At 41.6% G+C, this 15,119-nt stretch overlaps 1 protein-coding gene across 2 annotated transcripts in view; it reads left to right on the forward strand.

Moving 5' to 3' along the window:
* Positions 1-13,958, forward strand: part of LOC311042551 (uncharacterized protein) — a 38,104-nt gene extending 24,146 nt beyond the window's left edge. For both annotated transcript variants that reach the window (XM_084053350.1, XM_084053349.1), the window contains exons 6-10: positions 5,029-5,209; positions 5,851-5,949; positions 8,603-8,840; positions 10,462-10,578; positions 12,175-13,958. In XM_084053350.1, the coding sequence (XP_083909476.1) occupies positions 5,029-5,209; positions 5,851-5,949; positions 8,603-8,840; positions 10,462-10,578; positions 12,175-12,338 (799 nt within the window). In that variant the 3' untranslated portion in view covers positions 12,339-13,958. The remainder of the gene's footprint in view (positions 1-5,028; positions 5,210-5,850; positions 5,950-8,602; positions 8,841-10,461; positions 10,579-12,174) is intronic.
* The last annotated feature ends 1,161 nt before the right edge of the window (positions 13,959-15,119 follow it).

Here is a 15,119-nt window from a genome sequence, read left to right on the forward strand (position 1 = left end):
ATCACATGTTGTTGATGCCACTAAAGGGTCAGTTTATACTTTTTACAGAGAGGAGAATGACTTGTGTAACGGGGTTGAGTGCGACTGGGGGACGGATCTATATAATGCAAGTTTAATGATTAATCATCTATTTATTAAAAAACAAAACATGACCAGCAATAAAGCACGGATACAATTGTATGTCAATGGCAAAATGTATTATTTTTTACCCATTTTTAATAGTCATATCTCAAGTCAACTTTCATCGAAGGCCATGGGGGACATGAAAAAATTGACAAAATAGGTGGTGTCTACTGAAAAAAGCAAGATAATTTATGATATAAAGATAAAATGTATGTAAATTGTTTACACAATATTCAAAGTAACATTTCAATTGATTCTAAAAAGCTTTTAAAATTTGATTTTGGTGACCCGATGGATACAATACACTCAAAAAGGTCAGAGGGACCGCAAATCGTACTGGTTTCGTGGAATGACTCAGAGTCTGAGAATGAGATATTGGTTGAGGACAATGAGGAGGAGATTGAGGAAAATGAGACGCTTGGGGAGTCGCTAGCCCTGAAACATGACTGTCATATCGTGACCGTCATGGATGAACTTAAACCTGGTATTTAAACCTTCTCTCTTTTTGTCCGTACATCTACATAAACATTCATATTTCACATATAAAGTGCTGACCTCATGGCCACGGATGTTACAATTATGTACGTTCCCTCAGAAGTACCCGAATATTCTGAATTGTTAAATAAACAGCATTTTAATCCGATTGGTGGCCATTTCCCCCGTATTTTCTCCATTATGCTTTCAACTACGTGACCCTATCGGTTGGGAGCTGTATTGCACTCTGATACATTATAACTCTATGAGAAAATGGCCACCAATCTGATTAAAATGCTTTTTATTGAACAATACGGAAGATACGGGTACTTCTGAGGGCCCGTACATAATTGTAACATCCGTGGCCATGGGGTCAGCACTTTATATTTGAAATCTGAACGTTTATGTTGATTTATGGAGCAAAAAGTGAGCAAGTGCAAACACCAGGTTGAAGTTCATCCATGACGGTCGTAACAGACGACCTGGTGCGTGTATACAGTACGTTCTCATAGAAGCACATGGCTCATTTCAGTCATTTGCATGCAAGACGTGGATCATGGTGGAAACTGGAAAGTTACAGTACTTTTACTCAAGTACTGTACTTAAGTATAATGTTTAGGTATGTTTAATACTTTATTGGAGTATTTCCAAATGTCAGTACTTTTACTTCTACTCCACTACATCTCAGACGCAAATATTATACTTTTACTCCACTACAATTATTAGAAAACTTTAGTTTTACAAGTTAATTTGTAGATTTGGATTATCATTACAGAACATACAGCATGATGTGTTTGTTCATTACTTATTTAGCATGTCCTATAGCAAATGTCTAGGTCTTTCTACTTTCCATATGACCGAACTCCATGCATATGACCGAAATTGACCTCTTTTTCAAGGCATATTGAACAAAGCACTTTAAACTTCATTTGCATTCTATGCTGCTCATGCCTTGTCCTTGTTCTGTGGACTTTAATTAAAAAAAAGTATAGAAAGAGGCTTGTCTTGTCATGTCATTATAGGCTACATTATAGAAGATATATGTCTATTTATGAATTGATTAATTTAAGTAAGTAAATTGATTCATTAATGTCATTTATAATCATATCTTATAATTTAAATGCCTGCCCATCTGCCATCTCTGTGTCCCAATTTCCAAAAATAATTTGTGGGCTAATAATAATAATACAAAATCTAGATTATTTAATTGTTCGTTTTTAGCTTCTTTTTTTTTAAGTAACTAAAAAGTAATATGTAATATTAATATATTACTGTTGCTCAGACAGTAATATGTAACGAAAAGTATTACTTTAAAAGGAAGGTAATAAGTAATAGTAATATATAACTTAAAGTAAAGTAACTTGCCCAACACTGTTGGTAACACCTGTGAAGGAAGTAAGAAGAAGCCCAATTTCATTCCAATATGGCTGCTGTGCATAGAGCCTATTGGGATGTGCATGTTCTGTCACTCTGTGTTTGCATCCATCAGAAAGCGCGAGCGAGCACACATCATAGAGTTGTGTGCGCTGTGCACATCAGAGAAAGTGCATGTCAGAGAGATTAAATAAATGTGGTGTCGTGCTTCGTGTCTGGCTGGAGTTTTGGGCCTGTGCAGGGTTCTAGTATAGATCAATGGTTCCCAAACTTTACAGCTCGAGACCCAAAAGTATAAAAAACACGTTCTGAATTAAAAACGTACGACCTATTTATAATGAAAATTATTTTTGGCCCAGCTACAAGCTCACAACACGTTGTGAGCTTGTGGTTGGGCCAAAAATAATCAGTGCAAAAGTCTCGTAAAACACTGTTATGCAGAACTTTAACACTGAGGGTTTTATTGTGTCCGAATAGCTAATGTGTTGTTTACTGGCTGAATGTAGTCTTGTCCCAGACTCTTGTCCCTCCTGGCTCCCACACTGTGGAACAAAGTCTCCATTGTAGTCAGAACTGCAGACTCACTCCCAATTTTCCCGCCGTAGTCTGTAGACTCACCCCCTACACTCTCCCTGTACCCCTCCCTGCCAACTTCTGCCTCGATTGATGAACGACTGTCCGTCGACTGACATGGAGCTGTTGTACTAGGCTACAGGATGTGGGGGCCTACCCCAAAGTATTCAGGTGACTTATTCAGTGTGGATGCTGCTGAGCGTAGTTCCTCCTATGTGTGTGTCGCATTGAGCTCCTCCTCGATGTTTACACGGAGGAACTTGAACTCACTGCTGGCTCACTGCAGTGCCATCGATGAAGATTGCATGCTCTCTCCTCGGCCTCCTGAAGTCCACTAATGGCTCCTTGGTCTTGTTGACGTTGAGAGTGAGCCTGTTCTCCTGGCACCAGAGTGCAAGTTATCTGATCTCATATCTATAAGGCCGACAAATCATTGTTGACAATCCGGGCCAATCGCTGTTGTGTCATCAGCATACTTAATGATGATGTTGGAGCTGGAGCAGTCACACTTGTAGTAGTCACACTTGTACAAGTGGAGAGAGCTCAGCACACATCCCTGGGGTGCTCCAGTGCTGAGGGTCAGGGGGTCAGATGTGATGCAGCCCATTCTCACCATCTGGCGGCGGTTCGACAGTCTAGTATCCAGTCGCACATGCTTGGGGTGTAGCTCTAGGTCTCTGAGCTTTGCAACAAGCCCTGCTGGAACAATAATGTTGACTGCCGAGCTGTTTAGTCCACAAACAACATATGTACGACGTACGTACTTGTCCTTCAGCTGTAACAGAGCGAGCACAAGTGCCGCCCGGCACATGTGGCATGTATGTGATTACCTTGTTTATAGGGCTGGGTGTTAGGCCCGACCGATACCGTGTAGCCAAATGTGTCAAGGACCACAAAGGCTAAGACACAGAGACAGGGAGACAGGTTAAGGAATGTATATGAATAATAAAAGCCAGACAGACAAGGTTAGCTTTACAGAAAATACTCTAGAACTCTACTTAGTTTTCAAACAGCCGGTTAAACTGACTCAGCAGCTTATATTGGCAGCGTGTCCTGATGGCGATGTGGAGCAGCTGGGCTGATTGGGATCACCCACACCTGAGCTGGCTGCTGGCTATGGTGGTCCTTGAAATTAAAACGTTTGAGAACCACTGGTGTTGTAATTGATAGCAGACGTGAAGCCCACGTCATACCAGCTCTGACAGCGTGGTATAAACCGGTTCCGGAAACGGTTCCAAATGTGATGGAACCGATTATGGTTCCTCAATGTTGGATCCGGTTCCTCCGATAGGCTCTATGCACAGCAGCGACATTCACAGGTGTTACTACCAATGATACTAATGAAGGCTCTGTTCCATTCTGGTCAGACGGAGTCAGGGTGCTGATATTGTGCATGTTGGCTCACTGGAAACACTCCCAAATGGCCCTTTGCGGGTGTGTAACTCTGAGTGTACAAATGGAACCCTTACGGGTCCATTTGGTTCCATTTGTACACTCTCATAGTTATGGGGGTCATGGAAATGACCCCCCAATGACCCCCTTCTTGCTTATGAAGTATCTCCCAGACCGTCATATATGCTAAACATTTATATACGTAGGCTTTTACATAGCAGAGTCATTTCATTCAGAATAACAGCATCCGAAGTGATTGACTTGGAACTTAACCAGCAACTGTTTCTCTGAATTGAAGTGCTTTCTTCAATAAGACACATTCTTCCAAACATCTCAGGATTAGATAGACAATGGACAAAGTTAAACACTCAACAGCTGTGATGAAATCTGATGTTCGTAGCATAAGTTACTGTAGGCCACAAACTCTAATCATTAGATTTGAACACAGAGCAATTTTTCTTTATAGTATAAACATCCTGGTAAAGATGTTTACAGTAGTTAAGATAAAACAGGTTCTCAGTGATTAGGTCTTGGGATCCGTTTGATTAAAGAGGAAGCCTCTCTAGATGGAAAACGGTCAGATTGAAGAGATTATGTTGTTCCTTAAAATTCTTGTCTGTTAACTGTTGTAGATTTATTTAAATGTGCATTTTTACACTCTTTTTAAAGCTCATGACATACTGAACACGACTTATTAAAGAATATTCCATTTTCGGTTATAGTTTTGCCACAGGAACATGAACTGTATTGTCAGAAGTTGCAAATGTGTGTGATAAGCCTAGCAAGACTCGCTGTGTGCTCGGCCGGAGCGGATCAGCTCCCGATTGGCTGAGATAAGGAGGAGGAGGGACTGTGAAGCTAGCGCGTGTCTTGAATTTACTGTATAAAAGTGTGTACTTATGTGATCTCAGGGCACTGTATTTTGACCTACTCAGTTGCCACTTTTTGTGAATACTCCTGAAGACTTGGAGAATAATATCCATCGGATCTCGTTCCTTCTGTGCTGCGACATTTTCATTGAGGTTTATCCCACGGTATCACCCGAAAAGAAACCACACTTATATCATTGTAAATTGTAAATTGCACTTGTAGTCTTGCAGATCTGTGTAACCTGGGAGGAGTGGATTATGAATCGGAGAGCGACAGCAGTGAGGACTGGTCCAACTCCCTGCGCTCAGACATGTCCGCTCTGTCCTGCGTGTCCGTCCTGCCCACCGAGGAGCTGGAGCGTCTCCTTCAGGACGTCAGAGGACTTGGGGACAGCACGCTGCAGGTACAAACCATCAGTGGTGGACGGTAAACTAAGTACATTTACTCAAGTACTGTTCCTTGAGTACAAATTTGAGGTACTTTGACTGTATTTGAGTATGTCCATTTCTCAATACTTTATACTTCTACTCCAAATACATCTCAGAGGCATTTGTGTTGTTAAAATGTTTCAAAATCACTCCACCTCTTTCACAGAACCCCTGGTCTACGGAGACCAGAGTCTCCACACTTTTCCACAGTGTCAGGACACTCGACAGCAAAACGTGTAGTGTCCAAAATGACATAACCACCTCAACTCTGATGCTATAGTGACACGTATCCAGCCAATCATAACCTCAACTCTGATGCTAGTGATAAGCATACAATAACCAATCCAATCATAAACTTTTGGACCAGGGGTCCGTGAGGGGGTTCCAGGGGGTCCCCTGCTAAATTAGTTAAATATAGCACCCAAATCAGTTGACGCTAGCATAACCTGAACTTTGACGCTAGTGGCAACAGACAGAAGGGTGCGTTCAGGCTGTAACCTTGTACTGTATCTACATATTTCAATATTTGTTTTGTGCAAAAATAGCGATCTACACTCAAACTGTGTGTGTGTGTGTGTGTGTGTGTGTGTGTGTGTGTGTGTGTGTGTGTGTGTAGAGCTATGAGGATGTACAGGTGGTGGTCTTGCATAAGGAGGTAGGGGGGGGCCTGGGCTTCAGCATCGCAGGAGGACTGGACCAGAATAAACCAGTCACTGTAAGTCTATATCTATCTATCTATCTATCTATCTATCTATCTATCTATCTATCTATCTATCTATCTATCTATCTATCTATCTATCTATCTATCTATCTATCGCCGGAAATAGACAATCAACAAGCTCAAGATATGGGAATTAGGTTGAACTGAGTATACGGTTGAAGTGGTTAAAATATTTTAATGTTTTCTTTGTTTCAATGTTCTATTTTCACTTATAGAGCTGCTATTTTTTGTAAACTAGATTTCCCAGGCCTATCTGATCAGATCAATGTGTCACGTGAGTGTGAGTTATGGTCATTTGAAGTGTTAAAACACTGCTGGACCATTACGTAACTCATATGCCTTGACAACATGGGCACCCCTGACTGACAGCTGTAAACTGGGTGACTATTGTTATGGAAGACCCCTGAACACTGTTTGTGCCATGGAAGAAGAAGAGAAAGGCTTATATAGTGTTCATTTAACTATATTAGTTAAATAAACACTGAGGATTTTACAGACTTGCTGCACAGTACCATCGGCACAGAAGGGAGCCAAACCTTTTTCCCCAATCAAAACATGTTCCATTCTTCCATTTGGAATCCTGGTTTAAACTTCCTGTTTTTCCTTAAGTTATTCCCCAACTCCCTAACAACCTGCCATGCTATTATAAGTTAACATTAAATAAATAAATAAATACATAAATAGCATTATTATAATTGATTATTCGTTATGATATCCTTGAAGCTATTCCAATCAAAAAATAAATACAAATCTTGTGCACAGAAAGTACACTCAGTATACTCATTACGTTGAATTCACAACAACAAAAAAGGGTGTTTATAAAGACAACATAAAGTCTCTCAGACTAGGTTAGTTCAGAACAGGACTGCAGGTAAATCTCTGTATTTATGATTAATACATTCCTTCTGCCTTCAAAAGAAAAAAGTCACCAGAGGCAGCACAACAGTTAGAACACAGGGCCGGCACAGAAAGAAAAGTAGACAAAGGTAAGATTAGCAACAAGATAACAAAACACTGTGATAGAAAAATGCAAAGAGATGCAAAGGTGAAGAACAGTAGCATACAGTACGACTACAGTATGTTTTACAGTATGTTAGGACAGCCATGAATGCAGACAACCCCAAAGATCAAGGACAAAAGCAGTTTCAATATAGTTTCAGTGCAAAGACAGAACAGTCAGTATAGAATGGATGTTACCCTATCCCATGCTGCCCTCTAGTGGATGAAATGGTTCAAACCTCTATTTAGACTACTGGTTCCCAAACAGTGACTATTTATGGGTTGCAGACACATTTTTATGGGTTGCGGGTTCCATAAACGTGTCGTGATCTTGTAAACATTGTGAGCTTGTAGATCTGCCATTTTCACTAGTTTTCACCAGAGACACATCACATTTCTCTTTTGGGTCTCAAGCTAAAAAGCTTGGGAATCACTGATCTAGACTACCGGTTCCCAACCTTCTCTAGATCAGGGCCCACTTAAAAATCTCAAAAGTGTTCGCTGCTACTTAACACAGCGGCAGTTAAGTGGTCAGATAGGTGGGCCGCATGCATTTTCAGTTCCTCCTCTAGTTCCTCTCTAGTTCCATGTTCTTTTTATCCCCAGGCTTTATTTACCTTTATATTTTTCTTGTTTGCCGACAGACGTTTGATGACGTCAACGAGCTCGCTGTGCAACTATAGCCATATTGGAAAGAAATTGAAAGGAACACAAAGGAAGTAAATCTTCCTCACTTCCTTCATAGGTGTTACCAATGATACTAATGAAGGCTCTGTTCCATTTGGTGTAGCACAGTGGTTCTCAAACTTTCTGAATTTCAAGGACCCCCGTAACTTCCGTTCCATTTGTACACTCTCAGAGTTACACCCCCGTAAGGGCCCATTTGGAACCCCGTCAAGGAACCATGAGGGTACCTGGACCACACTTTGAGACCCACTGGTGTAGCAGAGTGTTTCCAGTGAGCCAACATGCACAATAGGCTGTATTCACAGCAGCCATATTATGAAGACATTCACAGGTGTTACCAATGATACTAATGAAGGCTCTGTTCCATTCTGGTCAAACAGAGTCAGGGTGCTGGTATTGTGCATGCTGACCCACTGGAAACACTCTGCTACACCAGTGGGTCTACAGTTGGGGTCCAGGGACCCTCATGGGCTTCCAAATGGCCCCTTACAGGTGTGTAACTCTGAGAGTGTACAAATGGAACCAAATGGACCCGTAAGGGTCCATTTGGTTCCATTTGTACACTCTCAGAGTTATGGGGGTCGTGGATTTGTACACTCTCAGAGTTATGGGGGTCGTGGAAACCACTGTGCTACACTAATTGGAACAGAGCCTTCATTAGTATCATTGGTAACACCTGTGAAGGAAGTGATAATATGGCTGCTGTGCATAGAGCCTATATGCAGCACCCTGACTCTGTTTGACAAGGATGGAACAGAGCCTTAATTAGTATAATTGGTAACACCTGTGAAGAAAGTAAGGAAGAGGCCCAATTTCTTTCCAGTATGGCTGCTGTGCATAGAGCCTAACAGCAACTCTGCGACAAATTATGCTGATTTGCTTTGTATCTTTTGTATCTGCCAGTGTGAATGCATCATTAAAGATAAAAACAAAAAAACATGACTTTTTTTTCCCCCTCCAGGTGCACAAGGTGTTTCCGTCGGGCGTGGCGGCACAGGAAGGCTCCATCAGAGAGGGCGACCACGTCCTGTCTATCAACGGCACGGCGCTGTGCAGCTCCGCCCACTTCGAGGCCCTGAGGACACTGCGGCGAGCCAAGGAGCGCGGCATGGGCGTGGTGGTGCTGAGGAGGGGCCGGGCTACAGCTCCATGTAAGGCAGGAGGGGGAGTTCAGGGATCCGCGCAGACTCCGCCCACAGGTGAGAGGTTTACATGTGAGGTTCAAGATTCAAGAAGTTTTATTTGTCACTGACTTGTACAGGTACAAGCAGCCTGGAATGTTGAGAGAGAGAGAGAGAGAGATGGCAGGAGCGCTACTGGTATCCCTCAAACCACCGGTGCTCATGAAAGGGAGTACAATGAATGAGCAAAAAAGGACAAAATGTGCCAAAAAGGCACAAAAATCCAGGTCCAGGCACTCAGGTGGATTTGAAATTAAAAAGCCTTTATTGGGCAATGAGCTTACAGAACATTAAAAAACACCAACGCGTTTCGGCAAACGCCTTCTTCAGGGTGTTGCTGGAATGTTGTTGGGACAAGTCCCAGCAACATTTCGCTGCTTGTACCAACATTTCGCTGCTTGTGCCCGCGAATGCGTATAGCAGATCATGACAGAATAGTAGAACTCATAGCGAAGGACATATCAACATTTCATGCATCTTCATTGAGAATGTACAAACATTCCATCCATGTTCCATCTGTATGATAAACCAGGCATCTTTACACTGTAAATAGCTAATAGACCACATGTTGTTGTGGGAAGTGTTGGTATATTACACATAGCCTCTGCACCTTTAATCTCTCACCAACAGATTCTGCTCTGCGTTTGAATCTGTCGGGGGGGGTTCGTCCTATCGCGTACGCACTGGCCTACAAGTGGGCGTGCCTTCAGATCAGGAAGCAGGCCGCGCTTTACCCAATCAAATGTAGTGGGCGGGATTTACGTGTCCGCCAATCCTTCATTCCATGTTCTCTGGGAGAAGTGGTGTTAATGTTCGGTGTAGAAATATTGTTAGTGGGAATGAAAACATAGTTGCACCACCGGAAGTGAAAGGCTGAAGGCAGACCAAAACCCCGGTTTCCTTGCGCACGGGTGCTACGTAGACTTCCTCCCAGAGCCAACTGAGATAGTAAAAAACAGCAGAGGGCGCAGTTTTTCCTTTTCATTTGGCGATGGGTTCCCAGATTGCGGCACCTTTGACCCTAGTGTAGAGGAAGCCTTTATGACCAAGGTCATTGCATACCATCTCAGAGCTGGGTGCAAACTATTTGTTTTTAATATGTGGCAACCTAGGTCAGACCCCCACTGGTTGGTTATCAGAGGGTTTCAACAACTTGGCATGCCCCAAAAAGGAGGCAAAAAGACTGGCAAGGTATTGTGATGTCTCTGCTGTAATTGGCAGCCGCCATGGGGGAGGCGCTGTTACTTATACTCACAGAATACTGATATACGGTACTTATTGTATCATTATTGTATCACCCTCCAGATCCTGATTATGCGATTGCATAATTTACCGCACATTCAGCAAAATGGGTGCAGATTATGCAGGTTTTTTTCCAAAAGGGCGCATCACATCACATCACATCGCGTTGCATAATATGCGCATTGCATCGCATCCCATAGCATCGCATATGCATATTTCGCAATTTCACTGCATAAAACCACATAAAATCCCTGCATATTTCATTGCAAAATCTAGGATTTTAGCCCGCATAATCAATGATTTCTTTCTGCACCTTATACTGTATATGTGTGTCCTTGTATGACCTCCTTTATGTGGACGTGCATAAATGTGATAAAATGTGTTTGTGTCCTCTCAGGCCAGCGTGTGTGTGTGAGGCTGGAGAAGCGCAGCAGAGATCTAGGGTTCAGTCTGGAGGGAGGGGCTGGGTCCAGCCTGGGAGACAAACCTCTCAGCATCCAGAAGATCTTCCAGGGTAACAAACATTCACTTTACTAACCTTTTATTAGACTTGATTATAAATGATCATAGTTGATTGTTGTTGATTAGTTGACTATAGTTGATTAGAGTTAAATTGACAATGAGGATTTTTTGTTTTAAAAAACATCATAATAATAATTATACATAGGGGTCCGCAGGAGTCTGGTGGGCATGGAAACATGCAAAATAAATAAGTTATTTAGTTATTTAGGTGGGACAAATCCAGTGGTGGACATGACTAAGTACATTTAATTGAGTGTTGTAGCCTACTTAAAGGACAACTTCACCCATTTGAACCCATTAAGACCTGGAATGCATCTGTCATTTTTTTATTTGAGCTAAAAAGCATTATTTTACACTTTGGCTATTCAAAAATAGCAGATATACAAGCTCATTGCGCGGCACCGAGTGCCGCGCTACGAGCTTGTAGATCTGCTATTTTTTGAAAAATAGTGAAAATGTGTGCAAATATTTGAAAATCTATATTTGTAAAGTGAACATTTGTAACTAAAATCTTTGTTTCTGGGGGTCCCTGGAACAACATATTTTGAGATGGGGGTCCGCGGCCAAATACATAATTCTGGGGGTCCTTGACATGAAAAATATTGAGCACCACTGATATAGAAACATACGCTTTTTCAGAATACTGTTGGGATTTAGGAGACATGTAGAACCGGCTTTAGGTCTTAATGGGTTAAACATGTCTTCATATGATTGGTCCCCACTAATGGTGATGCTAATATGGTACCATTTTTGTCCTGCTCAGTCTGTGTCTCAGAGGAGGGCTGTGGACAGTTCAGAGACCTGCGTACCAGTGACATCATTGGTAGGCAGGTTTGGTCATTTCAAACTTTTTATTTAATGATTAAAGGGATATTTCACTTTTTTTTTTAAAGTGGGTCATTTTATCGTCTACTCAGGCTTTTGGGAGCACCCCGGACAGTTTTTAAGTTGCTTGATTCAGTGTTTAGATATTTGATATTCATTTCATCAGACATGCCCCCTTCTTATACAAACCCATTGTAACTTCAAAGTCCATTTTAACCATGTTAGATTCATCGGAAACTAGAGATACATGATATTGTTTTTTTGAAACCGATACCGATACCGATTATTTGCTGGGTCATATCGGCCGATACCGATCCGATACCGATAGTTTATATATTATATTTATATTGAGCTCATTGCTGATTTTTTTTATTTTAGTTTGTTTTACTGGTGAAAGTTGATGGTAAACCCCCCTCTCCACTAGCCCTAATGTGATGAAAAATATTTATGGAATAAATACATTAATTATATATATTCTTCTAAGTAACAAACTTAATTGTGACATCATTTTTGTATGCTATAAGCCATCACAGAATTATTTGAATCTTTGTATAACACAAAACCATATGTTATGTGGCCTATGGAACTAAGATCATTGAATCTAGTTTGTTATTAGTGTTATTTAGTATCATTGGTAACACCTGTGAATGTCTTCATAATATGGCTGCTGTGAATAGAGCCTCTTGCGCCCCCAGTAGCACGTACATACATCGGCGCCCCCGGGCTGAGTTCTTTGTCCACCACTGTGTGTCCCACATCGCAGGAGGTCCCGTGGAGCAGGTGTGTCCGGGAGACCAGCTGCTGCAGATCCAAGACGTCAGCGTGGTGGGGATGAGACGCCTGGAGGTCTGGACCCTCATCAAAACGCTGCCCCCCGGGCCCGTGGATGTGGTACTACACCGGCCGCACAAAACGCCACAAACTTAAGGACTTGTTTTACGTCATGTTCCGACATGTTCCGTCTGTCTGTCTGTCCGTCTGTCCGTCTGTCTGTCTCTCTCTCTCTCTCTCTCTCTCTCTTAGCATTCAATTAATGCTCTACTTTGTCATATAAGACACACCTGTTTGTGTGTGTGTGTGTGTGTGTGTGTGTGTGTGTGTGTGTGTGTGTGTGTGTGTGTGTGTGTGTGTGTATATATATTGATATATATTGATATGTTTATATACTGAATTAAAACATAATTCATAACTAATGACTATAATGTGTGGTTGTCACAAAATCCCAAGGTGCACCTGGACTTGTCTCAGGGCATAGTAGCAGTGTGCCTTGACACACCGTTTGATATCTGGTTAGGATTATCTGAACTACACATTCTTAGACAATCACTTACAATGAGTCCTGTCACTAAATTATTCAGACACACATGAGTAAAAGTGGCACTTTAATAGGCTCTATGCACAGCAGCCATATTGGCACGAAATTGGGCTGCTTCCTTGCTTCCTTCACCGGTGTTACCAATTATACTATTGAAGGCTCTGTTCCATTTAGTGTCAAACCTTTTAAGTTCAAGGACCCCTGTAACTCTGAGAGTGTACAAATGGTCCCTGGAGGGTCCCTGGACCACACGTTGAAACCCACTAGTGTAGTAGAGTCTTTCCAGTGAGCCAACATGCACATTGCACAATATCGCCTGGCTCTGTTTGACCCATTGGTTTGACAAGAATAGAACAAAGCCTTAATTAGTATAGTTGGTAACACCTGTGAAGGAAGTAAGGAAGCGGCGCAATGTCTTTCCGTCATGGCTGCGATGCACAGGGCCTATTGGGCTAAAGACTATCTAATCATGTTTTTTTATTAGTCAATAATAGCTATAATTAGCTCTACTGTAAGTGCCAACGTCTCAAGAGAGTTCAAACATGTATGGTTTTGATTAAATGCTTGTATAGCTGCTTGTATAGCTGCTAGTGTCGTATAGCTGTTTGTATAGCTGTTCTGAAGTACTTCTACCTCAAGGGTTGCTGTATCAGCCTATGTAAAAATGCACTGATGAATAATGCTTTTAAAGGGGTAGTTCACTCACAAAATCAATTCCTCGCCCCATGAAGCCTTGAATTCATGGATATAGTTTTTAGTTTTTGTCGCATTCCTGATGCAATATTCCAATATTTGATGAATGGAAGTCAATAGTAGGCCAAGCTTAACAAGAGCAATACTATAATTAAAACATTTGGTATAAATAGTCAGCAGTCTTCCCAGTGATTACACTGAGAGTTGTTTTGGAGTTTATCAATTATTTTATTTATATTGTTGGCCTCCTTTACTTACTTCAATAAATCACATTGGAAAATTGGATGAGAAATGTGACAAAAACAAAAACATATATATCTCCATCTCAAGGCTTCATGGGGTGAGTAAATAAAAAAAAAGGTTCCCCCCTAAATAGGGGACACAGTCACATAACACCTGGTTTCATCATTTAAAAGGTGTTAGATATGTTGCCATTAGCTGCAAACAGTTTGCAGCTAATGGCTGCAAACTGTTTTTTGTAATTAATTGTATTTAGAGTTTGTTTATGTTGTCAGTTTCTTCCTTCAATAAATCCTAACTTGAACTAAAATGTCTTTGAAATATGTCAACGCAGTTCAACTGCTTTCCAGCAGAGCAAACTAGACCAAGGGTTCTCAAACTTTTCAGGTGATACGACCCCCAAAAAGAATCACATTTGAACTCAGGACCCCCCATCCCCAAGGCCTTACATTTAGTTTGACTCCGTTCCTCAGATAGAATATTGTGAAAATAGCCGAACTACAAGCTCACAACGCCTCGCACTGCGAGGCGTTGTGAGCTTGTAGATCGGCTATTTTCACAATGTTTGCCTCTTTCTTATGTAATATTAGATAAAAAAAGGTCTTAAAAGTCCATAAATTGTCACTTTAGAAATGTGCAGATATCCTGAACATACTTATACTTACTGTATGTTGGTTTGTTTACTACTGAGTGAGAAAATATTGGTTTGTTTAGTACTGAGTGAGAAAACAATGTAGCACATTAAGCTAATCATCTGGGGACCCCCCCAAAATCATTTGGGGACCCCCCTCGGGTCCAGTTTGGAAACCAATGAACTAGACCATGCATATTTATACATTGATGTCAACTGCTCACAGAGAAGGGAGAAAGTATGTGTGCCGACATAAATTCCTAAACAAATGATAGGATAGTAGAATCTCCAGCTGAAGAGTAGAGGTGATAAAGTGGAGATAAGGTGTCATCGCGTGTAGCCTTTATGGTCTACTGCTCTGTTGTAAATGTCACCACTTATCTACTGTATGATAATGACCCCCGTAGCAGCCTGTGTGTGTGTGTGTGTGTGTGTGTGTGTGTGTGTGTGTGTGTGTGTGTGTGTGTGTGTGTGTGTGTGTGTGTGTGTGTGTGTGTGTGTGTGTGTGTGTGTGTGCGCGCGCGCGTGCATGCATTGACATTATAAAACCACTCATTACAGAACAGGAAAAACATGGCAAAGAGGGTTCAGTTTACGCATGTGATTAGATCCTTGCTCTATCACATTTATAACAAAACGATTCAGTTCTCTCTTTAACCAGTACTTAAAATAATTTAAGGCATTTACTTTCATATGTCACTCTTATCCATCCAAGAAGATCAAATTTCAACCCCCCGAAACGATGCGATGCCAGAGTGCGGTCTAGCCAACACCAATTCAGGACTCCTGAATTGCTGCCCTCCACACTCTCCTCTCTAGCATCAGCGTC

This window comes from Gymnoscopelus microlampas (assembly GCF_963454915.1).
Source record: "Gymnoscopelus microlampas genome assembly, chromosome: 3".
In the NCBI taxonomy this organism is placed as follows: Eukaryota; Metazoa; Chordata; class Actinopteri; order Myctophiformes; family Myctophidae; genus Gymnoscopelus; species Gymnoscopelus microlampas.